The sequence below is a fragment of the Schistocerca gregaria genome, chromosome X (genome assembly GCF_023897955.1).
Source record: "Schistocerca gregaria isolate iqSchGreg1 chromosome X, iqSchGreg1.2, whole genome shotgun sequence".
NCBI lineage: Eukaryota > Metazoa > Arthropoda > Insecta > Orthoptera > Acrididae > Schistocerca > Schistocerca gregaria.
The window spans coordinates 803,828,488-803,855,079 of record NC_064931.1 but is presented as its reverse complement, the minus strand read 5'-3'; the positions used below and the strand labels follow the sequence as shown (position 1 = coordinate 803,855,079).

Sequence of the window (26,592 nt, the reverse complement as noted above, 5' to 3'; positions counted from 1 at the left end):
TTGATGTGGAAATGACAAGTTGAAGACATCCTCCTATGTTTCACCCCCTGCCAATCTGAATCATATAATGTTCCTTTGACTGGGAACTGCTTCAGGCTCTTGGCTTATCTCACAGTATGGCTCAAGGCACTGAATCAGTTTATAATCAGATGATCCAACACATGATCATTACTTCAACTATATTTGGCTTGGACATATCTTTCCTTGACAATGGTGGGATTGTATCACCGTCCTAATCCTTAAGCCATGGAAAAACCCTATGTATCTAGACAGCTACCAACCGATTAGCCTCACCAGTATGCTCTACAAACTGAAAGTATGGTTGCCCATAGATTATGCTGGGTTCTCGAATCTTGGGTCCTTTTGTTCCTCTTTCAGTGTGGTTTCCTGGAGGGACAATCCACAACCAACCATCTGGTTATGCTTGAACCAGCAATCTGACATGCTTGTTCTAACAGGACCTCATCAGTCTTTTTTTTTTTGACCTACATAAGGCATATGACACAAAGTGGTGTCATTACATTTTACTTACCATCCAGGGTTGGAGCTTTCAAGGCTTCCCACAGATCATTATTAGTCAATTTTTATCCCATTGGCTGTTCTGGGTTAGAGTTGGCACATAACTCGGTTCTCCATGGATCAAAGAGAATGACATCCCATAGGGCTTTGTACCGAGTGTCACGCTCTTCCTCATCGCCATGAATGGGCTTGTGACCTCTATTGTGCTGCTGGCCATCTCTGCACTGTATGCCAACAGCTTTTGCATTTGGTATGTCTCCCAATCAGTAGCCTTGACCTGAATGCCAGCTCCAGGGCACCAACCGAAGGGTCTCTGCCTTGACACTTCCCAACTGTCTCCTGCAAAAATGCAGGTCATGCATTTTTGTCATCACACTGTGGTGACTCCTGACCAAGGACTCTTCTAGGGTACACAGCACTTGGATGTTGTTGCACAGCCCCTTTGTTTTGGACCTATGTTTCAATAAAAAGCTGACGTGACTGACTCATATTCAGCAACTAAAGACTAGCTGCATGTGGAAAGTAAATGCTCGCTGCTTCCTTGCCTGCACCTCTTGGGATATAGATGATGCTACTCTTCTCAGTATATACTGGACCGTTTTCTCGTGTTTACTGGACTAAGGTGCCAGGTTTATGCTCAGTGGAACCTCCAGCTTTGCAGGTGTTCGACCACTCCATCAGTGTGGTGCGCAACTGACCACAAGTGCCTTCCAGACTAGTCCCATAGCCATCCTCATTGCCCAAGTGGGGATCTACCATCTTCAATTCTGGCAGTACTGATTCTTGGTTCCTGTGCATTCAATATTCTGTGAACATACACGCAGCCCTCTGCCAGGTCCTCTGCCTCTCCTCCATAGCATATGCTCCCCATGTTTTCTCACTGAGTGAGGTGGTGCTGTGGTTAGCACACTGGATTCACATTCAGGAGGACAACAGTTCAAACCCATGTCCAGCCATCCTGATTATATCGCCTGCTGGTCAGGAAGACCATTAGTTGCCAGGAACATGTAGTGTTTTTACATTAGAGCTGATAGCCATTAACAGAGCCATCTGTTTTATTAAATGAGCATCCCTTAGCCACTTTTAATGTGTAGTGACGCGTTGAGCTGTCTCCAGGCCATTGAACCATTGTTACTGTTATCACCCTGTGGACTCTGCTATTCATGCTCTTGTCACTGTAGTTAGTTATATTGCCTGCTCGGTTGTTTTTCTCTGGGCCCCAAGTCGTGTGGGTGGCCCAGGGAGTGAACTGGTCAGCTATTTGGTTAGAGTAGTGATCACTCATCCGCAGTGACTTTGATGATCCCAGCTGCAGATTTGTTGGTGCAAATAAGAACTCTGCTCACTCGGAGATGGAACATTGTCCGGTGGACTACTACCCCTCTAATAAAGTCCGCAGTACCAAGGAGACTACTGCTGCGTGTCACTCTTCCTTCCGTTCCTCCCAGAAAGAATCCACCATCCTGTGTCACCTCCACATTGGTCATATCAGGCTAACCCATAGTTTCATTTTGTGTAACAAGCCACCCCTAAATTGTGATTGTGTAACCTTACAGACAGTAGATTTATCCTGGTGGAATGTCCCCTCTCCTCATCCTCATCCTCATCCTCATCCTCATCATCATCATAATCATCATCACCGTGCTCTTCCAAATTCTTTGCCTCTAATATTGTTGGATGATTCAAGAATAGTTGAACTGGTTCTTTGTTTCCTGCATGAAAGTGCTGTTTTATTCTCAGATATTAGGTTTTAAGCTATGTTCACAGTGGGGCCAAGGTGGTTGCTATTGGGCTCTCTCTCACTGCATGCTGAGTCTATGGACATCCTTGACCAACTTACTCCTTCATCCTTCTTGAAGTCTGTTTTAATGGCCTTTAGACATGGCTTACCTCATTTTCTGCCATGTTCTATTTAGGGGTAGCACTCTGTTGAGTAGTGGGTGCTCTTTAACTCCTTGATTATAATTGTTGAGGAATGGGATAGCTTTAGGTGGGTCTCCTCATCTTGCATGAAGAGCCCCAGGGACACCTACCTGCTGCCTTAACTATGTCTTTAATCTTGTATTCATTATTGACGGCCCGACTGACGTCCATTACATTTTTAGGCCTCTCACTTTTACTGTTCTGAATTTGCCAACTAGAAGGCATTCTTTGCTCTGTAACTGTCTTTGTCCCTCATTGGGTTGGTGTGGGTGTGGTGCGGGGTTTCTCTTGTCGTGAGTCAGTCCTGGGAGACGCCTTGTCTGCTCTTACCTACATGTTGTCTGAAATCATATATGTCTCTGTACAGAGTGAGATGGTGCAGTGGTTAGCACACTGGACTCACATTCAGGAGGATGACACTTCAAACCTGCGTCTGGGCATTCAGATTTAGGTTTTCCAAGATTTCCCTAAATCTCTCCAGGCAAATGCCAGGATGGTTACTTTGAAAAGGCACATCCAATTTCCTTCCCCATCCTTGATACAATGTGAGCTTGTGCCCTAGTTGTTATTGACTTTGATGTCGGCGGGACATTAAGCTCAGTCTTCCTTCCCCCTTCTTTGCATATCCATAAATTACTTCTCAGCTCTGGCATCATTATTGCCTTTTATGTCTCGATTTTACCACTCCTTCATACTTTCATCATCATAACAAGTTCCTGGCAGATGTCACTGGCTCCAGTTGAACTAAGCTTGATCAACGGACTTGATGACCTTTCTGTCTAATACCTTAACCCTCAATTAACATAAAAATTGTGTACCTTTCTGTCTTATACCTAAACCCTCAATTAATATAAAAATTGTGTACTCTCTGTTCAATATTCATAACTGTGGCTGAGCTAACCGAGCTGTTCATTCCAAAATAATTTGTGTGTTCACACTAGCTGTGCAATAAGGAGTCTTCCAATTTTTATAAAGTAGTGTGTAGGATACGAGCTGTATAAAATTTTGTCAACAACAGAGTGATCATGTTGTTGTACTGAACTATGTGTGCTTCCCTAGCCTTTCCTTCTATCTCCAGTAGTGCTAAGTTTTGCTCAAACTTTAGATCTCCTAAACAGTCTGTCAGCTGCGTTGTATGTTGGAGAGGGGAGGTAGACTATTCAGTTATATTTCTTTTTGTTCAGCATTACCCATTTTGTACATTGTCCATTTAGTATCTAAATTTTGTTTAGTTCTACAAGAGAGGTTCTCTCTCTCTCTCTCTCTCTCTCTCTCTCTCTCTCTCTCTCTCTCTCTCTCTCTCTCTCTCTCTCTCCCCCCCCCCCCCCTCTCCCTCTCTCTCCCATCTCTGTTGTTATCTCATATTTCCTTCATCATGTTAATTTTATTGTAAACGTCCTCTGTATTTAGTGGGAACTAGTGCATTTTATAAATCTAAATGCTGTGAAGGTCTGGTTGTGAGGATTAAATGAACTACCGTTACTATTGCTGTCTGTGCTTTTGGGTTTTCCTTGTAGTTTGAGGGAATATTCATGACATTTATTGGAAAAAAATGTTTAATGAAAGTTGAAGTAATTAACTCTAAAGTTTAACACACAAAACTTGTGAGGTATTTTAATGTATTCTGCAGAACCATTGTAGAGTAGAGAGCATTGAATTGTGTCTGTGGTGATGGCCCAACTTCTTAATAATGCTCTCATTACAGTTTGTAGATTGATTTTATACAAAGTTCATGCAAAAGTCAGCAAGCAATCCAGTAAGAAGGCTACCCATAGTAAGAAGGCTACCCATGCCAGAGCCTTGTTCTTGTTGATAGAATTTGTTGTGAAGTGAAATTTAGTTATGCTTAGGACAAGCTGGAGGAAATTTATTAGTACATCTATTTTGCGACATTTATGGACTTTTTTTTCATGAGATGCTTGTAATTGTTTTGTTGGTTATGACAGTACAAGAAATACACTGCCAGAAAAAAAAAATAGTACACCATTTTAGTGGTTTCCAGTTCACTCAAGATTCATTGTTGCTGCAGTGCATATGGAGTACATGAGCTGATTACAGTATTAGAGCATTAGCACAAATGGTTCTGAGGTGCCTGATAGTGACCCATGCTGAAACACTCAATTACTACGTAGTGTATCCTCCGTGGGCAGCAGTGCAGGTGCTGACTCTGGCAGCCAGTTAATCGTACAGATGGTAAATACTGTCCTGGGAAACATTACACCACGCCTGCTTGACCTGTTCACGCATTTTTGTAAGTGTTGTTGGTTGATGAGTTGCTCGATTTGCTTCTCATCTCATCATATCCCACGCGTGCTCTATTGGAGACAAGGTTAGAGATCGTGGTGGCTAGGGAAGTTGCTGCATGTGTTTCAGAGCTATTGAGTTTCACAGACTGTGTGGGGGGCGAGCATTATCTTGTCGGAACAACACACCACCTTTCAATTGCAAGAACAGCAGAAGAATGGATCTAACAACATTCTGCACATACCAAGTGCTGGTTACTGTTCCCTCCATAAACATCAAAGGTGAAAGAAAGTTGTAGCTTGTCACACCCCAGACTATAAGGCCTGGGATGAGGCCAGTATCTCTTGGACGAATGCACTCCATGAGACAGTGGTCCCTGGGTCTACCTCGTACATGTAAATGACCATCACATACATGCAGGTAGAACCAACTTTCATTGCTGAAGGCCACAGCATGTCATTCCATATTCCAAGTGATCCTTTGACAGTACCAGATGAGCCATGCATATCAATGCTGTGGTGTAAGTTGAAGATGGGCTAGGGGTGTGCGTGCCCATATTTTCACAGCTAATAGCTGCTTCACAACAATTTGTGTTAACACGTCTGGACTCACAAGCCCTTTTATCTGCGCTGTGGCAGCTGTACAATCTGCCACTGCTGCACTTACAATACGACGGTCTTGATGGGAGTCTGTGCTGCGAGGATGTGCAGAATCTTCGTCTATGGGTGTGAGAATGTTCACAGGACCACAGATACCAGCATCATTGTGCAACTAGCACAGTATGTCCATCTTGTGACAGTTCTCCAAAAGGACCATCCCACCACTCAGAAGGCCACAGTTTGACCCATTTAAAACTCACTTAGTTGAGTGAAGAAAGCATGTGTACATCTCCATGGCATGATTTCCCAGTTGCTTCACACGTTTGCATCACACTGATCCTTCTAGCTGTGAACATTCCCCATTAAAGGATAGACACAGATGGCCCTCTAGTAGTTATGCCACTTTACTATCTGTTGGCGGACGACATTGAAATCATTATCAGTACACCTGTTATCCCCCCAGGTGGCATATACTACCATCAGATCAAAATCTATGTTGTCTTCTCAGGTGTATTAACCCCATCAGTGGAAATGAACTAGGTCATTGTTAGAAAACGAATATGTTTGATACTTTCAGTGAAGTTACAACTAGTTTTTGGTAAGTGAGACCTTTCAAATGTTTAATTCTTGGAAGCTGTATAATATACTTCTTTATTATTTCAAGGAGAGATTTCACTATTGGGCTAATTAAAGAATACTTCTCACTTATTTATGAGCAGGATCAGTTATGAGAGGTAAAGGGCTTTTTTTCTAAACAGAACAGTATCCTTTTTGTAACAGATAGGAATTTATTACTATTACTAATTTCACTGATTTGAATAAAAAGTTTGAAATTTAGCTGTAGAATTTTCCTCCTCAGTGTAGTTTTCGTGAAAGAACTGGAACATATTTTCAGTATGGTGTTCCTTGTCGATTACCACCACCACGTTTCTTATTTTGGCCTTGGTGGTGTTATTAGACCACAGTTGAAGTTCTTCAGTCGCTTATGCAAGGCTTTAGCAGTAATCATTTTTTTTTTTTTTTTTGGAGTATAATCATTTAATGGGCTTTGAGAAATTAGCTAGGGTTTTTCTGGAGCAAATAAGATCTTTTTACTATTTACTTGTGGGAAGTATGTTGCAAATCATATTTTAGTTGTTCTTGAGTAGGTCCTTTTCTCTATCACTAAAGTCATTGAAAGTCATATTTGTCACTTCTTTGGATGAATATTTAATTTTATTTCATTACTTTAACAGGAGGGACTAAAGTTTCGTAGTATGTTTCATGCTACTAATTCCAATTTAAATTTGATTAATTACCTTGTTAATTCTGTTTTGGAAGAATGGTAATTGTGCAGGACAGTGTAACATCTCTAAATTCGGTATATATAAGGAGCAGTGAAATGAAAATGAGACAGATTGAAGAAAGTTAGTAAACTGTTTAATATCTCAAAAGTAATCACCATACTGTTAATAAAAAATAAAATTGCTTTTGTCAGGGCTTTCTCCACTTTTTGTATGTTGTACAGCTGCTGATTATGATGGTTCAAAATCAATACCAGTAGCAAAATAAAAAAATAACATTATTACAGACAGTACAGTGTTACGCATTTTTTAAAATTTGTCGTTGCTGTTGACTATCACCTGAACAAGATGTTCAGTGAATGTATTAATAGTTATGATGATTAATTCTGAAATAATAAACAGTTTACTTACTTTGTCACATCTGTCTCATTTTCATTTGACATCCCATTATACTAATGTGTATTAAACTTATCTTTTTTCCTTATAAGGAAATATTATTTTTGAGTAGAGCCACCTCATATAGACTGCAGATAAGGTTTTTAATTCAAAAATAATCTCTGGGAATAAATAATTTTGTAATTAGTGTCCGGAGGTGATACTTCATTGTACTGAACTGCTCTATTCAGTAATTGGTTTGTGGCATTCTTTAGCTAAATTAGCATTTAATAATCTATAATTGTGTAAATTTTGTGTGAAAAAATTGTTATGATGCATTCTGTCTTGATTTCAGTGAACTGCTGTTTGTTAGTAGAACTGAATGGCATAAAATTCGGGGAGCTCAGATGCTCGTGGCGATGAAGGTGATATCGGTTGCATTCGATGCAGATTTTGGAGCTTTGCAATCCCTTCCATCACCTGCTGAGTATATAGGTTATGTACTTTGTGTAGGCACATGTGTCTTTGGACCATGGGTGCCGTACAGGGATTACTTAGCAATTTATAACAAGCCCTTATGGGTAAGTAATATTATTATGTTTGTTTTCACGTTACATTAGTAAAATATTATGATAAAACAGGTTTTATGTCACTTTTATCCAGGTTATCCACATCTGAATTCTTTGTTAGAAGGTTTTAAATGTGTGTTATGCATAGATGAAAAATAGTTCAGTTCCCACCTTATAATCATGGAAGATAATATAAGCCACATGTACTCTAAAAAAATTGTGTTAGGCTCCTGGTGGAATGCTTTATCCTAGGATATTAAGGTAATTTGATGCATCAGTGGATTCTCAATATATGTTAATATTCCAGGAACTTCAGCAGTGATGAGGGCCCTTATAGCCACTCATTCACACAGATATGTGTTTCATATTACAGCCATTTTGTGCGGACAATTTCATGCACATAATTTTCCCATCATTCTAAATTTCCTTTCTTTATCAGGGTAAAAGTATGTTCTTCCAACTGTGTTCACTCCACCGTACTGTGCTGCATACACTTGTCAGTTTAGGCTTTACTTGGGTTTATCTTTTATAATTCCTCTGTCCTTATTCTGTGATTGTGACTGTACTGCAGTATGGGTTCAGACTCGAGAGAGTGTAGGGTGATCTAAGGGGGGGAGTTTGAAAGCTCAGTTCTTATTTATGTACCTATCCACTAGTGCAGCCACTATGAAATATGTGTTTGGTGACAACTTCTTGCTGCTACAGTAACATCAGAGGGACAGTTGATTATGCTAAAACTATCTCACAGATTTAAACTGTGCCAGGCCGGGAACCATGCCTTTTGGGACTCCTACCGATTGAGCTACTTGGGCACAACTTAAGACTCGTCCTCACAGCTTCACTTTTCCCAGTAAATACTTTCTGAATTTCTGGACTGGCACACAGTCTTAATCTCTCATCAAAAGCAACACACACACACTGTTGCAGAGTGAAAGATTCGTTGAGGAACTTCATTGTGCTGCTTCTGAGTGATTCACTCTTCTTAACATTGAGTGATGAATTCTGACTATTCCACCAGTATGTGTTTTGAATTAACCTCTCTCATCCAGTTTCCTTCTTTACAACAAAATGAGTCTCCTCATACACCACCAATTTATATTTTGTTTCCTTTCACATCATTCTCACTCTTTGTGGGGGTCCTTCCATGGAGTCATTTCTTGTAATTGTGTTTCTAAGTGATCATTCTGTCACTATATTGTACTAACCTATGGTGGTCATAGTAAGTGAATCAGAGTGGAAGGGATTTCCTCATTTCATATGCATCATTTTAATTGTATAAAATGGTTTTTTCCCCTCATATTTTGTTTGCAGATTGGGCATATGAAGTAGAAATAAAGACTGGTTAATGTACCAATTCAGACTATAGTTGATGTGACATGTAAATGTGATCTGAAGTTTGGCTCATCTCCCTGTCTTGGAAGATAAATCTCTATACTTAGCTGTAGACCAGTGGCCCTATGTACTTAGCTTAATTGGTTCAAAAAATAGAGCAACTTAAACCATTCAGTCTTCACTCATGTGTGTATGCAGTAATATATTACGAATGACAAAACCGTTGTATAAGTAGTGTCCTTATGAATATTTATTCAGTTATGAAATAACCAGTATAACTATACAGGACCACTGTAAATGATTCATTGGTTTCCAAATTTCTGTATTTTTCCAAGTATTACATGTACAGATGTTATTAGTGTATGAATAGAACCATAAACTCGTAGTTTTGCATTGTGCCCTTCAGTTGGCATTAAGACTGTAGTGCCTTGACAAAATGGTGACAAAGCAAGAAAAGAGTTATTGTGTATTGGAATATGCAGAGAGAGACTCGTAGAACATCTGTACAGTGCAAAACGAAAACTTGCCGAGTTTTATGCCTGACATTTTTACTCGGTAGTTTACAAGGCTGTCATTAATGGTTCATTCATTCGGCTATTCCTTGATGTGTCAGGGTGTGTCCTCTCAGCTGATTCTTCCTTTTAGTCAAGTTCTACCAAAAAGGTTTTTTCTCCAAATCAGATCAGTACCTCCTCATTAGTTACCTGATGTACCCATCTAATCTTCAGCATTCTTATTCTCTTTTCTCTGATGTGTGTATCATTCATGTTTTACTTTCATACAAGGCAGCATTCCAGTCAAATACCTCCATGAAAGATCATGCATAGTCATATTAAAGGTGGTATGCCCTTGCCTCCCTTCAACTTATGAAATGACATAACCAGTCAGTTGCAAGAAGATCTACAATAAATAAATAATCCAAACCGTGGGGTAGCTTGATATTTTCACATAACAACCCGTTACCTGAGGTGAAAGCAAGTAAACTTGGGATCGAACTTCAAACCTTTGAATTTGTAATCTGACATTTATCAGCTTAGCCACCAAACGATGCAATCATTTGTGTACATAAGAAAAACTGTGTGTGTTTGTGGCAAAATTGCTTGATTATGTTCAAATGAAATATATGAGGACTTGAAAAATATCTCATAATGAGCCTTGCTTTTCGCGGGCTCTAATCGTGTGTGATATCTGTTTAGTCAGAAATCTTCCTTCAGATATTAATTTTTACTTGAAGAAAGTAAATTGGTTTTAATTTTATTAAACTGTTAGTGGTATTTTATTGCCTTAAATAAAACAGCTGATCACTGATTATATAGCCTGAATCACATTCTGTGGATCCCACAGAGAGAAATCTCTGGGACATGGAAAGAAGTCATAGGTGTAAAATTTATTTTCAGTGTTGTACAAAAGAGTGATTTAAATTTATGAAATATGTTAGTGTTACAATGCTAATGTTACTAGTATAGTAAACTAGTGCATTAATTTTAAGAGGTTATGTAAAGATATCCTTTAATGGTACCCAATGGTAAGTTATTAAATGTTGTCTTCAACTCCACCATTTTATGTCCAAAACAGTTAATATGATGTGGCAGGGTGTTTGAGAAAAGTCTACCCATGTATTCAACAACTTTCTATAATGTTGTTAAAATCTTTGTCATGGTAGAGATGGTTTGTGTTCCTGGTATTATAAATATATCTTATGTTCCTTTTATGGAGAAGGGAAATATTGGTTATTATATTAGATTAAATGTACTTATGTTTCCAATAGATCCATAATGAGGAGATCTTCCAGGATGTAGAACATGTCTGAAAACAAGAATACTCAATAAATATTTACACTGAACAACAGATATGCTAATGTACGTTCCACAGATCCAAAGTGAAATGGTCCTCACGGATGTGGAATAAGTAAAATTGTAACTATACCCTGACGGGGAAAAAAGCAACACCAAAATAGTAATTAATGTAGAGTAATGAAATTTCAGGAATGCATTTGTCTAGGAAACATTTTTAAGTGTATAACACCGCAAGATTACAGGTTAATATAAGTGCAAGATAAGCCACTGCAAATGTAAAATTCTGGTTCATTAATAACCAGCAAAAATGCCAGAATGTCCAACAGAAGCATGCAGATGTGCATGTATTGTGCTGTACAAGAATTAGGTGTCAGTTTGTGGGATGGTGTTCCATGCCCGTGACACATTGTTGGTCAATACAGGGACAGTTAATGCTGGTTGTGAATTACACTCCAGTTGTTGTCCAATGATGTACCATATGTGCTCAACTACAGACAGATATGGTAATCGAGAAAAGCCAAGGCAACATGTCAACTCCCTGTAGAGCATGTTCGGTTATAACAGTGGTATGTGGGCGAGCGCTATCCTCTTGGAAAAACACACACTCTGGATTACTGTTCATGAATGGCAGCACAGCAGTTTGAATCACTAGATTTACATAAAAATTTGGAGTCAGGCGGTGTGGGATAGCAATGAGAGTTGCATACGAAATAGCTCTCCAGACCGTAACTCTAGGTGTAAGTCCAGTGTGTGTAGCATGCAGACAGGTTGATTGCTGGCCCTCAACTGGCCTCTTTATAATCAACACCCAGCCATCACTGGCACTGAGGCAGAACCAGCTTTCATCATAAAACACAACAGTCCTCCACCCTGCCATCAAATGAGCTCACATTTGACATCACTGAAGTCACAAGTGGCAATGGTGTGGGGTCAGTGGAATGCACAATACAGGGCATCTGACTTGGAGTTATTTTTGAAGTAACCGATTTGTAAGAGTTTGACATGTTACTGTGGTGCTCATATCGCTACTACCGATGCAGTGCAATGCACCGGAGCAATACACCATCATTTTACTACACTTATTTACAATGTTCACATTATTGCCTCAAATATGTATGGAAGTAAGATTGTATGTAATAGTCACATTATTCTTTTGTATTATTAGTAACATACACACATCAGTCAGTTCTGCTTTAAAAACAGTGGAGTAGAAACAATTGGCCAAAACTAAATCATTCAGGCTCTTCTTAATCTGTACTTTATTAGTAATACACTGTTCTGGACCTAAGTAAGTAACTTTAAAGGTTTGTGAAGAATATTCTTATTTCTGGTACTGATTCCATGAACTGAGCTATTGGTTTGAAAAAGTGATACATTTTAATGACAAATTTTGTTAGGGAATAAATATTTTGAGAAACAGCAGCAGTTAGTATCCTTACTTAAACAGACCTCTGTAGGATATTCTTGGGTTCACCCCACAAATAATTCTTATTACACGTTTTTGGACTTGGAAAACTGTAGCTTATTACACGTTTTTGGACTTGGAAAACTGTAGCTTAGCATTATGAGTTAACTCCAAAAAAATAACCCAGTAGGATATTGTGGAATGAAAGTGAGCAAAATATGCTAGCTTTTTTTTTTATTTTTGCATCACCTGTGTCTTACAACATCCACATTGGAAACAGAGATTTATTTAGACACTTAGCAGTTCTGTGAAATGCCATACCCAGCTGAATTTATTATCAAGCTGTAATCCACATATACTGGCAAAAAACCTCTTACAATTTCTGAACTGCATATAATGTGTTGTCTCAAAGTTTAGCAATGAAGAATTGGCTAGGAACCATGTATTATCGTTAATGAAAATTTCAATAGCTGATCTTTTAAGACTGTATTTGATTTGCTATTTACTGCTGTTTTTTGCATCACTTGCAAACAAAAGAAATTTGGTATCCAGTAATGTTATTAATGGAAGATCATTCATAGGCACAACAGAAAGTAGGGGACCTAAGATGGAACCTTGTTGGAAACCACATGTTGTATGATGCCTGGTAGCTTAATGTGTGTCTCTTTCCTGTTGACACCCTTTGTTTTGTGTCAAACACACACTATTTTTAACCATTCTCCAACAAGTCTTGTTACACTCGGAGATTCTGATTTATGTAAAAGGATATTGTGATTTACACTGTCAGACAGCTGTGGTGGCTCACAGAATATACCAGAAGCTTGAAATTTATTGTCTAATGAATTAACTAGACGCTTGCTGTATGTGTACATAGTCTTCTCAATATCGGAACTCTTTAGAAATCCAAATGAATGCCATTTGTGACATCAGTTGTGTCAAGCAAGAGCTCATTGAAGGACAGGGTGGAGATCTGTTGTGTTTTTTGATGCAAGTTAGGAGTTATGTCCACAAACAGCATTAACGATCCCTGTATTGACCAACCAATTGCAACAGGTGTTGAATGCAGCCCACAAACTGACATCTGGCACCTGTACAACACAATGCATGCACATTTGCATGCTTGCATCCAACATTGTGGTGGTTACTCCAGTTATTAATGTACCAGCATTTCATATTCGCCATGGCTTACCTAACTTATATTACGATGTGATCTTGCAAAGTTAATCACTTAAATTTGTTACTCAGACAAATGTATTCCGAGAATTTCATTACTCTACATTAATCATTATTTGTTGTCAATGCTATAGCTCATTACAAGGCACACTGCAAAACATCAAAAATAGTGTCACACATCAAATCAAATGTATTATAAGAATAAAATAATCCCTTCAGATGACAAAATAAAGACAGTAGGGATATAGTGAAAGAGGGACTGGTAGAATCTGGCATGAAGAGGAGCAAATAACATTAATAATAAACAATACATTGATAACTGATGTTTGTAGTGTTGCATAACACTTTAACAACTGCTTCATAACTTGAAAATATGGGATCTTCAGAGTCAGTAGATGCTGCCATGGAACATCCGAGACCAGTCATTACAAATAACTCAGTAATACACTGAAGAGCCAAAGAAATTGGTACATCTGCCTAATATCACGTAGGACTCCTGCGAGCATGCAGAATGCCGCAACACGACGTGGCATGGACTCTACTAATATCTAAAGTAGTGCTGGAGGGAATCAACACCATGAATCCTGCAGGGCTGTCCATAAATCTGTAAGAGTACGAGGGGATAGAGGTCTCCTCTGAACTGCACATTGCAAGGCATCCCAGATATGCTAAATCACAGTATGACTAAGTTTTCACAGTTTCTAACACACAATTCAACAAAAATTCGACATTTTAATTTCACAGAGTGGGCATATAATTAGTGAAACTGAGCAGTTCAAATTTCTTGATGTTTAGATAGATAGTAAACTGTCGTGGAAAGCCCACGTTCAGGATCTTGTTCAAAAACTTAATGCTGCCTTTTTTACTATTCAAACAGTACCCGAAGTAAGTGATTCCCATTCTAAAAGGATACTTTTAGCTCAGAAATGAGGGGTTTGGACAAAAAGTGGTGCAAGTTCACGGACCTCTCGTCGACCCCTGTTCCCTAATGTGGGTATTTTGACATTGGCATCTCAATATATATATTCTTTACTGTTGTTTCTTGTTAACAATATTAGCTTATTTCCAAGAATAAGCAGCTTTCACTCATTTAATACCCGGCAGTATTAACTGCTGCATCCATTTTTAATAAGCTATCACAAGAATTTAAAAATCTTATCAGAAATCCACGGGCCTTCAAATCGAAACTGTAGAATTTCCTCATGGATCACCCCTATTCTGTCAAGGAAATCCTTGAAAAATTAAGCTGATTATTGTTGTATTGTTGACTGTGTTTACTTAAACTTATGGCTTGAATTTTTCGGGTTTATAAACATTTTATTTTTATTTGTTATTACTTTTGCATTATAATTTCATCTACTGACATGTTCCAAGACCTTGGAGATTTGATCCTTAATTTGGTCCTACGGAACTTGATGTGTAAATAAAATACATAAAATAAGCTCAATAATTTTCATGTCTGGGGGCTTAGGTGGTCAGCGGAAGTGTTTAAATCAGGAGACCCCCCTGTGGGTTCGGGGGTAAGAATAGGCCCACGGTATTCCTGCCTGTCGTAAGAGGCGACTAAAAGGAGTCTCAAACGTTTTGGCCTTGTGAGATGGTCCCCTAACGGGTTTGACCTCCATCCTTCTAAATTTTCCGAAGAGCGAGCCGATTGGGGAAGGGCGCCTTACAAGAAGCGATGTGTCCATCAAGCATTACCATCTCTAGCCAGGTTTGTCGTCATCGCTTAGCAGTCCCGCTCACCTACCATCTCTTGGGCGTGGATTTGTTCTTGGGTGCGGTTTCTTGCAGTCTGCTATGCTGTGCCGCTTTATGCGCCAATGACGATATTGGACTACATCACCTGAAATCCAGCACGGTAGCCAGTCCGTTGTGGTGGGGCCGCCATGTACCCTGTTGGTTGTAGCCCCCTGACTACACAGGGATCGCTCTGCTGATGCCAGCGCCGTTAACTCCCCACGTATGCCAAGGAGTAGATGCCTATCTCCTTGGGGCATTGGGACTCCCGGCAATGGCCATCCTGCCAGGTGGTCGTTGCTGAGGCTGGGTGGCGCCCGTGGGGAGGGCCCTTGGTCGGAGTAGGTGGCATCAGGGCGGATGACCCGCAATGAAGCGTGGTACATCATCTCTTGCTGGTGGCCAGCCGCCAGCAGTCTCTAAGCGTTCCAGGGCTCAATACAACGCAACTACATATGACCCCAAATCGTTCCCCTCCCTGGCTACACCATGGGAGGAACGAAAGACTAAGGATGCCAGCGAACCATACTCGCCCCGCTACCTGGTGTGTACGAGAGCTGATGGTGAATCCTTTACATCCATGAAGCCTCAGTTCTTCGTCGAGCACTTAGAGGACAAGTTCGGGGAGGTGGAGGGCTTGTCCAAAATGCGCTCGGGCTCGGTTTTGATCAAATCGGCGTCCTCCGCCCAGTCCCGCCGGTTACTCGATTGTAACAAGCTGGGGGATGTTCCGGTTACAATCACGCCCCATAAGAGTCTTAATATGGTCCAGGGCATAATATTCCATCGGGACCTTCTATTGCAGTCCGATGACGAGCTTCGCGCCAATTTAGAGCGGCGAGGTGTTCACTTCGTCCGGCGCGTACATCGTGGTCCAAGGGATAAGCAGGTTGCCACCGGTGCCTTCATCTTGGCCTTCGAGGGTGATACTTTACCTGAGAAGGTCAAGGTGATGGTCTATCGTTGTGACGTCAAGCCATATATCCCTCCCCCGATGCGGTGCTTTAAGTGCTGGAAGTTCGGGCATATGTCTTCCCGCTGTACTTCCGGCCTCACATGTCGAGATTGTAGACGCCCATCACATCCCGATACTCCATGTGCTCCGCCTCCCATCTGTGTAAACTGCGGAGAGCACCACTCACCTTTCTCGCCGGACTGCAGGATCTACCAGAAAGAGCGCAAAATCATGGAGTATAAGACCCTGGACCACCTGACATACACTGAGGCCAGGCAGAAGTTCGAACGCCTCCATCCTGTTCGAATGCCTGCCTCTTACGCCGCGGCTACTGCTGTTATGGCCCCATTAGCTCTCCCTCAGACTGCCACCTCTCAGAGCCGGAATGCTACACCTGCCCCCTTGATGGTGGGGGGCACTTCACTCCCTGCTGCTCCTGCACTACCTGCCTCAGGAGCAGCAACCCCCCAACCATCGGGGACATCAGTCCCCACTTCTAAGCTGGGGAAGCCTCAAACTTCCCCTGCTCGAATAGCACGGAAAGGGTCCCTTGGGTCCCTTCCTTCCCAGGTTTCCGCCTCTGGGAAGGGTGACGTCAGCCAATGGAAGAAAAACAGACCAGCGGCTGATCGCAGGGCTTCCCGCTCCTCCTCCGTCCCGGAGACTGACTCGCTGGAGCCCTCCCAGCCAATGAAACCCAAGGACCACAGAGACAAGACGAAGAAGAAGACCTCTAAGGCCAAGGCACAAGCGGTGGCATCCACCCCACTGCTCCCTACAGGCTCTGCGTCCGGGGATAAGGTGGAGATCCGGGCGTCCGCTGAGGACCTGGATCTCGCCGGACCCTCAGACGCCATGGAAGCAGATTGTACTGGTCCTCCATCGGTGGCAGCAGGTGACCCAGTGGCGTGATCTGCCTCCTCGGCCCCTTCACGCCTTTTTCGGACATGGACAAAGCAATACTCCAGTGGAACTGCAGCGCTTTTTTCCACCACCTTGCTGAGCTTCGCCAACTCATCAGCAGTCACCCTTTCCTCTGCATTGCCCTACAGGAAACTTGGTTTCCGGCAATGCGGACCCCTGCCCTAGGTGGGTATCGGGGTTATTACAAGAACCGGGCAGCTTATGAGAGGGTATCTGGTGGAGTCTGCGTCTACATCCTTAACTCTGTCTACAGCGAATGTGTACCTCTTCACACACCTTTAGAGGCTGTCGCTGTAAGGATGTGGACGCCTCAGCCTATTACTGTCTGCAGTTTGTATCTTCCGCCAGATGGTGATGTCTCGCGTCATGTGTTGGCTGCATTGATAGCACAACTGCCTCCTCCTTTTGTGTTACTGGGCGACTTTAACGCCCATAACCCCCTGTGGGGTAGCGCCGCGATTACTGGCCGGGGTAGAGATGTCGAGACTCTTCTCTCGCAGCTTGACCTCTGCCTCTTAAACACGGGAGAGCCGACACATTTCAGCGTCGTCCATGGCACATTTTCGGCCATCGACCTTTCTATCTGCAGCCCCGGACTTTCACCATCCATCCACTGGAGTGTCCATGACGACTTATGTGGTAGTGACCATTTCCCCATCTTTCTGTCACTACCACAGCGTCACTCTTCTGAACGCCCCTCCAGATGGGCTCTGAATAAGGCTGATTGGGGCTTGTTCTCCTCTCTCGCCACTATCGCACCTCCTTCCCCTGACACCATTGATGCGGTGGTTCAGTCGGTCACCACCGGCATCGTTTCTGCGGCGGCATCTGCGATTCCCTGTTCATCCGGGTCCCCTCGGAGGAGGACTGTGCCTTGGTGGGCGCCCGAGATCGCAGAGGCGATTAGAGATCGCCGGCGGGCTCTTCAACGCCATAAGCGGCACCCGTCCTTGGAGAACCTCATCGTTTTTAAACAGCTCCGTGCCCGTGCCCGACGCCTTATTCGCCAACGGAAGCAGGAGTGCTGGGAACGGTATGTTTCCACCATTGGCGTCCGTACCTCTGCATCGCAGGTTTGGACTAAGATTAGGCGACTCCATGGCTATCGGCCGCCTGTCTCTGTCCCTGGGCTTTCGCTGAATGGCGTGGTGTGTACTGACTCCGACACGATTGCGGACCGGTTAGCAGCGCATTTTGCTCAGTGTTCCGCATCTACGAATTACCCACTGGCCTTCCGCTCCCGGAAAGAGCGGTTGGAAAGTTGGAGGCTTTCCTTTCACACGCGCCACGCGGAGTCGTACAATGCTCCTTTCAGCGACTGGGAATTCCAGAGTGCCCTATCTGCTTGCCCTGATACGGCTCCTGGGCCAGACCGCATCCACAGCCAGATGCTGAAACACCTCTCTGTGAATTGCAAGCGACGCCTCCTAGATGTTTTCAACCGCATCTGGGTTGAGGGTGTGTTCCCGTCTCAATGGCGAGAAAGCATCGTCCTCCCAGTGTTGAAACCTGGCAAGAACCCGCTGGAGGTGGACAGCTACCGCCCCATAAGCCTCACCAACGTTCTTTGCAAGTTGCTAGAACGTATGGTGAGCCGGAGGTTGAGTTGGCTCCTCGAGTCTCGAGGCCTTCTGGCTCCGTCTCAGGGTGGGTTCCGCAAAGGCCGCTCTGCCGTCGATAATCTGGTCTCCCTAGAGTCTGCCGTCCGTACAGCCTTTGCACGCCGCCAACATCTGGTTGCCGTCTTCTTCGACATGCGGAAGGCGTACGATACGACTTGGCGATATCACATCCTGGCCACACTTCATGGGTGGGGTCTTAGGGGCCCGCTCCCGATTTTTATTCAGAATTGTCTGTCGTCTCGTTCCTTCCGCGTGCAAGTTGCTGCGTCCCATAGTTCCTCCCGGGTCCAGGAGAACGGGGTCCCACAGGGGTCTGTCCTCAGTGTCTCCCTGTTTTTAATTGCGATCAATGGGCTCGCTGAGGCGGTGGGATCGTCCGTCGCAGCTTCGTTGTATGCAGACGATTTCTGCCTCTACTACAGCACCGCTGGCATTGCAGTTGCTGAGCGCCAGCTGCAGGGCGCTATCCGCAAGGCGCAGTCGTGGGCTGTAGCGCACGGCTTCCAGTTTTCGGCCGCTAAGACCTGCGTTGTGCATTTCTGCCGGCGTCGCACGGTTCACCCTGAGCCACGCCTTTACCTTGACGGTGAACCTCTTGCTGTGGTAGAGACGCATCGGTTCTTGGGACTGGTATTTGATGCCCGGCTGACTTGGCTGCCTCATATTAGGCAGCTTAAACAAACATGCTGGCGGCATTTAAATGCTCTCCGTTGCCTTAGCCACACCGGATGGGGTGCCGATCGGTCCACCCTTCTCCGGCTGTATCAAGCGCTGATCCAGTCCCGCCTTGATTATGGGTGTGTGGCTTATGGTTCGGCGTCGCCATCAGCGTTGCAATTGCTGGATCCCATCCATCACTGCGGGATCCGACTCGCCACAGGAGCATTTCGGACAAGCCCTGTTGACAGCTTACTTGTGGAGGCTGGTGTTCCTCCATTGCGGATCCGGCGCGACCGACTTCTGGCCGCTTATGCTGCCCACGTTTGTAGCTTGCCAGGGCATCCCAACTACCGTCTCCTGTTCCCGCACTCGATCGTCCATCTTCCAGACAGGCGGCCCCGGTCAGGGTGTACGATCGCGGTTCGCATCCGGGCTCTACTGTGTGGGATTGAGTTTTATCCTCTCCCGCCTGTTTTCCGGGCCAATCTCCGTCTGCCCCCTTGGTGTGTGCGCCGACCATGCATTCGGCTGGATTTGGCACAGGGTCCGAAAGACTCGGTCCCTCCTCCGGCCCTCCGCCGCCGCTTTGTTGCTCTCCTTGCCGAGTTTCCCGGATCTGCCGTGACCTATACCGACGGTTCGATGGTCTCTGGTCGCACTGGTTACGCTCTTACTCTAGAGGATCATTGTGAGCAACGGTCGCTGGCACCCGGGAACAGTGTATACACTGCCGAGTTGGTTGCCATCTATCGCGCCCTAGAGTATATCCGCTCCCGCTCAGGTGAGTCCTTTGTCATCTGTAGTGACTCCCTGAGTGGTTTACGAGCTCTTGACCAGTGCTTTCCTCGTTCCCGTCTGGTGATGGCCATCCACGAGTCGCTCCATGCTCTTGCCCGTTGCGGCCGCTCCGTGATCTTTGTTTGGACCCCAGGTCATGTCGGCATCCCGGGCAATGAGCGGGTTGACACGCTGGCTAAACAGGCAGTGAGTTCACCGGCTCTGGAACTCGGCCTTATGGAGTGTGATCTCCTGTCGCTTTTGCGCCAGAAAGTGCTTGGTGCCTGGGGTGACGAGTGGCGCACCCTGCCCACGCCCAACAAACTTCGGGCGGTGAAGGAGACGACCCGTGTGTGGCGCTCCTCCATGCGGGCCTCTCGGAAGGACTCTGTCGTCCTCTGCCGGCTGCGCATTGGCCACACGTGGCTGACGCACGGCCATTTGTTGCGCCGGGAGGACCCACCGCTATGTCGCTGCGGGGCAGCTCTGACGGTGGTCCACATTTTGGTGGACTGCCCGCTTTTAACAGGACTCAGGCAGACGTTTGCGCTGCCTGATACCCTCTCTGCCCTTTTATGTGATGACGATGCTATGGCGGACCTCGTGTTGAGTTTTATTCGGGCAGGGGGTTTTTATCGTATGATTTGAGTGTTTGTCCTTTTATTTCCTGTATTGACTTGGGCCTTTGGCCTGTGGTTTTAAACTGTGGGTTTTAATGTCATTTGGTGGTTGGCTTTTCCTTATTTTCATGGTCGGCCAACCACCTTCACACTCGGTGCGATTTTAGTTCCGTTTGTCTGGTCTTTGTCTGGTCTTTGTCTGCCTTTCTTGTATTGTGTCGTCCCTTCTCTCAGTTCTCCGTTTTTAACGACTGACAGTTTTTATTTCGTGTGATTTTATCGTGGAACAAGGGACCGATGACCTTAGCAGTCTGGTCCTTTCAATCCCACACCCAACCAACCTAAATCAGGAGAGTGTTCATGGAGCCACTCTGTAGCAATTCTGGACATGTGAGGTGTCACATTGTCCTGCTGGAATTGCCCAAGTTCGTCGGAATGTACAAAGGACATGAATGGATGCAGGTGATCAGACAGGATGCTTACATACATTTCACCTGTCAGAATCATATCTAGATGTATCAGGGGTCCCATATCACTCCAACTGCCCACACGCCACACCATTACAGAGCCTCCACCAGCTTGAACAGTCTCCTGCTGACATACAGGGTCCATGGGTTCATGAGGTTGTCACCATACCCATACACATCCATCTGTTTGATACAATTTGAAATGGGACTCATCCAACCAGGCAACATATTTCTAGTCATCAACAGTCCAATGGCGGTGTTGACACCCAGGCAAGGCATAAAGCTTTCTATCGTGCAATCATCAATGGTACACGGTACACAAGTGGACCTTCGGCTCCGAAAGCCCATATCAATGATGATGTTTTGTTGAATGGTTCGCATTCTGACACTTGTTGATGGCCCAGCATTGAAATTTGCTGCAATTTGCACAAGGATTGCACTTGTGTCATGTTGAATGATTCTCTTCAGTTGTCGTTGGTCACGTTCTTGCAAGATCTTTTTCCGGCTGTAGGGATGTTGGAGATTTGATCATTCATTGGATTTGGATTTCTGATATTCCCGATACACTTGTGAAATGGCTGTTTGGGAAAATCCCCACTTCATCACTACCTCGGAGATTGTGTGTCCCATTGCTCGTGCGCCAACTATAACACCATTTTGGTAACCTACCATTGTAGCAGCAGTAACTGATCGGACAACTGTGCCAGATGCTTATTGTCAACAGCAGTGCTGTATTCTGCCTGTTTACATCTCTCTGTATTTGAATATGCATGTCTATACCAGTTTCTTTGGTGCTTCAGTGTATGTGAGCCTCATTACACTTACAGAAGTGATGTACACCATAACATCTTAACAAATTAAAGAATTCGCTGGTCATGATATAATATCAACATAGTTAAAAAATGTACTTCTAAGTTTAAAACACCCTAGTGAACCCGGCAGTGCCGTGCAATTTCCCTCACTCTCCCACCTCCCTCCCCCCTCACTCTCCCCTCTTGTATCCCATTTATTCTCTTAATATTTCCATTCCCCCCAACTGACCCCCACCTCTCTCTCTCTCTCTCTCTCTCTCTCTCTCTCTCTCTCTCTCTGTCTCTCTCTCTCTCTGACTTGTTTTGGAATTCTTCACTAAGCAACTGTTCAAATGTAAATTATTAACTACTGACTTAAATTTTTTAATAAACTGTTTCCAGTTTATGAGCAACTTTTCATATGGTTATTATTTACCTTCTGAGAAATTTCCTCATTGTCTAATTTTTACTATATTCTACATATTTCTTAACATTTTGCCAAAGAAACATACATTTTCTTGAAAGATATACGTCTTTGTGTTGTAATGACATTGCATAAAAGTTAATTGTCCAATTTGAAATTTAATTTATCTTTATCACCAGTATTCCTTGATTTTCTCATGTCATTTGTAACCCAGAGTTTAGGAGAATTTCTTCTACCAACACAAGTTATTTTGTTTAGGGCAACAGTTTTCAAAGCAAGTTCTTTACTATGTTACAGACAATATATTTTTCTTTTATACCATGCACATACAACATATGTGATTTTCCAGTCTGTAAATCAGAAATACTTCTTCATTTCCTCAGTTTCTTTTTGTTTTGTTACTGTTATCATTTTCCATTTTTTAGTTTTCATATCAAGTATAATTGTGATGAACATCATCAGTTAAGAACAATGATTTGTAAAAGAATTGACCATAGGATTTACAAGATTACTTAGTAATGTGGACTATTCTTCAAACATTTAACAAATAGCAGTGTTATTAGTTGCCATAATCCTGCTTGCCAAAGCCATTACTGGTGTTAGATTATTCCTGTATTTAGTGTCAGAGGGCACTAATATGGTGCTAGAAGAGGTATAAAATTTGATTATCCACTTGTAGTGCCTTGTTTGTTTAAAAGCTAAAAAATCTTGATAACAAATCAGTTTGTTTCATGAACAGTTGAAAATTACCATCCAGAGGTCGATATATTATGACTATCACAGTAATTTAAGTGGCAAAATTATCAGAACTATCTTTTATATGATATCTAATGTTTTGGTGCAGTATTAACCTCCACTTCTCAGAATTTCTTCTATTACTGCTAACTAGCCTCTTCCTTGTGGCCTTGCTTGATTACGCATTCGACACATATAGTGAACACATTTCTTCCTCAGTCTCTTTCTATCCACCTCTTCCACCCTATGTCCATCCACCTCATCCTCGCACCTCTATCTATTTCCTCCTCCCTCTCTCTTTGTCCATTTCTTCCACCTTCTCTCTCTCTGACCATTTCCTCCTTCACCCCTCTCTTTCCACTCTGCCTCCCCCCTTTTTCCTTTTCAACCAGCAACCCCTGTACACCTTCCACATTCCTTGTGCATCTTCCCTTTCTCTGCCCGTTTCTTCCTCCCCCTCACTCTGTCCATCATCTCCTCTATCCATCTCGACCCGTCCCCAGCGATGCACCTTATCATGTGTAGTCCTTCAGTACAGTTCAGATAAAGAGACTAATACTTGTTGGGACACGGAAAATCATTCTTTGCCCGTGACATGTAGGCTTTCTTGCAAAGCAGGTTAATTTGGCTGGCCAGTACTGTTCCCACACAACATGCCTGTCGTGCAGGGCAACCAGTACACCAGGGACTGGAAAAAGAAAGAAAGAAAGAAGTTTTTGCCCATATATCCGCTCCTGTTGAGGCTAGGAGGTTATAAACTCCACAGTGCTGATACTTGTCAAGCCTGCTGTTTCTGTGTCAGGTTTGGTTGAAATTGACCCAGGGATCTGGGAGGAGATCACACACTTACACAGTATTTTATAATATAACAGATTCCCTGACTCTTGAATCTACACTAACAAAGGCGCTGCCCTCACTGTGAGGGTACTCCCATGAGACCTCCCCCCCCCCCTCCCCATTTCAGATTCTGCTATCAGCCGAGCCAATTTCCCCATTTCCCTGTCCATTTCCATTTCTAGTCAAGATGTGGGCCACAATGTGTAAATCCCATCTTTCCAAGGTGGCACAGTGGTAAGAGACAGGACTCAAATTCATACTGAGGAGGATGATGATTCAAATCCCTGGCTGGCTGATGTTCAGAGACTAATTAATCCTCGGTACCAAAATTTGGTCTTAAAGAGGCATGGGTGTCTTTGGATACGCACTGCAGATACCGACGACACACACCTGCTTTCACTGAGTAATATACTGTGAAATATCATGAGATACATAATGCAATTGGATAGGGCTACATAATGCTGCATTCATACGTGTGTACGTGTGTGTGTGTGTGTGTGGGGGGGGGGGGGGGGGGGGGGAGAGAGAGAGAGAGAGAGAGAGAGAGAGAGAGAGAGAGAGAGAGAAGGATTGATTATTCATTCTGGCACATTTGTGTAATCCATTGTAATTAAAATCTGCTGCAGCTTTTATTTATTTATTGTAAAACGTTAAAATTTTATTGATTTTTACCATACAGTCAGCTTCTAAGCTGCAATAAGTTCATCTTAACAAGTGCTCTGGAAATAGCATGACTGCAGATCTTTTCATGTGGCAGGCAGAAACATCCTGGCTCCTTGTAGTTGCCTGCCATTCAGCTCACAGATTTAGCTACCAACTTTATGCCTGTCACTGGTCTGTCACACTCTCTCTTCCAGGCCATCTCTGCTTGTTAGCTGAGTAGCCTGCCCACTTATTTGTCTTAGGTTCAGAACTCTTTTTTCATTTGTGTTCTGTTGTCAGTTATAATGTTCCTGGTACACTATGTTGTTGTTATTGTTATTGTTGTTGCATTCAGTCCAAGAGTGGTTTGATGTAGGTCTCCACACTACTCTATCCTGTGTGAGCTTCTTCATCTCCAGATAACTACTGCAAACTACATCTATTTGAACCTGTTTACCATATTCAAGCTATGGTCTAACTCTGCAATCCCCCCCTCCCCCCGCCAGCCGTGGTGGTCTCGCGGTTCTAGGCGCGCAATCCGGAACCGTGTGACTGCTACAGTCGCAGGTTCGAATCCTGCCTCGGGCATGGATGTGTGTGATGTCCTTAGGTTAGTTAGGTTTTAGTAGTTCTAAGTTCTAGGGGACTGATGACCACAGCTGTTAAGTCCCATAGTGCTCAGAGCCATTTTTGAACCCCCTCCCCCCAACACACTTCCCCCAATACTAAATTCCTTAGTGTCTCAGAATGTATCCTATCAGCTGGTCCCTTCTTTTAGTCAAGTTGTGCCAAAAATTTCTTTTTTGCACAATTCTATTCAGTACTCATTAATCATCTTCAGTATTCTTCTATTGCACCACATTTCAAAATCTTCTGTTCCAGTGCCTGAGCTGTTTATCATCCACGTTTCACTTCCATACGAGGCTACATTCCAGACAGATACATTCAGAAAAGACTTCCTCACACACAAATCTGCTTCAGCTACCGTAAGTTATTGTAGTGTCCAAATACCAAAATTCATCTACTACTTTTAGTGTGTCACCTTAATTCCCTCATTATTGCATGATCTAATTCAACTACATTCCATTACCCTTGTCTTGCTTTTGTTGCTGTTCATATTATATCGTGCTTTCAAGACGCTGCCCATTCCATTCAGCTGCTGTTCCCATGCCCATTGACTCTTATAACTTCCATCTGGTTTCTGTACAAGATGTAAATAAGCATCCACTAACTTTTATGTTACTCCTGCTGCCTTCAGAATTTCAAAGAACGTATTCCACTCAACAGTGTCAAAAGCTTTCTCAAAGCCTTCAAATGCTATAAATATGTGTTTGCCTTTCCTTAACCTATCTTTTAAGATATGCCATAGGGTTATAATTGCCTTGCATGTTCCTACAGTTTCCAGAAACGAAAATCCCCCCTGCAGGTTCGGGGGTTAGAATAGACCCGCGGTATTCCTGCCTGTTGTAAGAGGCGACTAAAAGGAGTCCCTCCCCCTCAAGGGGGTAGTTAGCGCCTGCGTCTGGAGACGGACGGATTCACGACCTATATTTGCGTTCATTTTGGTTTTTCACTTCTTCTGGTTTCTTCCTTCCTTTGGTTGGTTCCTTTTTTTGTTTTTCTCCATCTCACTGACTTACTTACTCTTCTCCTTGCCTTCTTCTCCTTGCCTTCTTCTCCTTGCCTTCTTCTCCTTCTCTGGTCTCCGCTTCGGCGTTTGAGACAGTCTGTCCTTTCTTTCCCTCTCTCCTTTCTCTTTCCTCTTCTTCCTTCCTCCCTGTGCGTGCCTGAAGGCCGACCCACGCGTTCGCACGCGTAGCTGGTGACGGGGGTAACGCGTAATTCCCCACCCTGGGTAGACAAGTAAGGCACGCACATACCCCCTGGTAAAGGCCAGGCCCAGGGAGGGGTGATTGCCTGAGCTGACACCTTCCGACCATGCCGATTGGTCCCTCCGTCCGTTTCTCGGGAGGTGTGACCTGAGGTGTGAACAATCACCTAAGGCGGGAGTGCCCCCTGAGAGGGTCCCCACAAGGAAGCAGCGCGCCATCGGAGACCCTGGCAATCATGGATTCTTCCGCAATGGATTTCTCTTCTTCTTCTTCTTCTTCTTCTTCTTCTTCTTCTTCTCCTTCTCTCTCGACTTCTGCCCACAAACGGAAACTTGACCAGCCACCAGT

The 26,592-nt window shown here is 43.7% G+C and overlaps 1 protein-coding gene across 3 annotated transcripts in view; it reads left to right on the top strand.

Annotated features, from left to right (window-relative positions):
- Positions 1-26,592, top strand: part of LOC126298607 (protein-serine O-palmitoleoyltransferase porcupine) — a 150,423-nt gene that overhangs the window by 65,773 nt on the left and 58,058 nt on the right. For all 3 annotated transcript variants that reach the window (XM_049990008.1, XM_049990007.1, XM_049990009.1), the window contains one exon: positions 7,299-7,524. In XM_049990008.1, the coding sequence (XP_049845965.1) occupies positions 7,299-7,524 (226 nt within the window). The remainder of the gene's footprint in view (positions 1-7,298; positions 7,525-26,592) is intronic.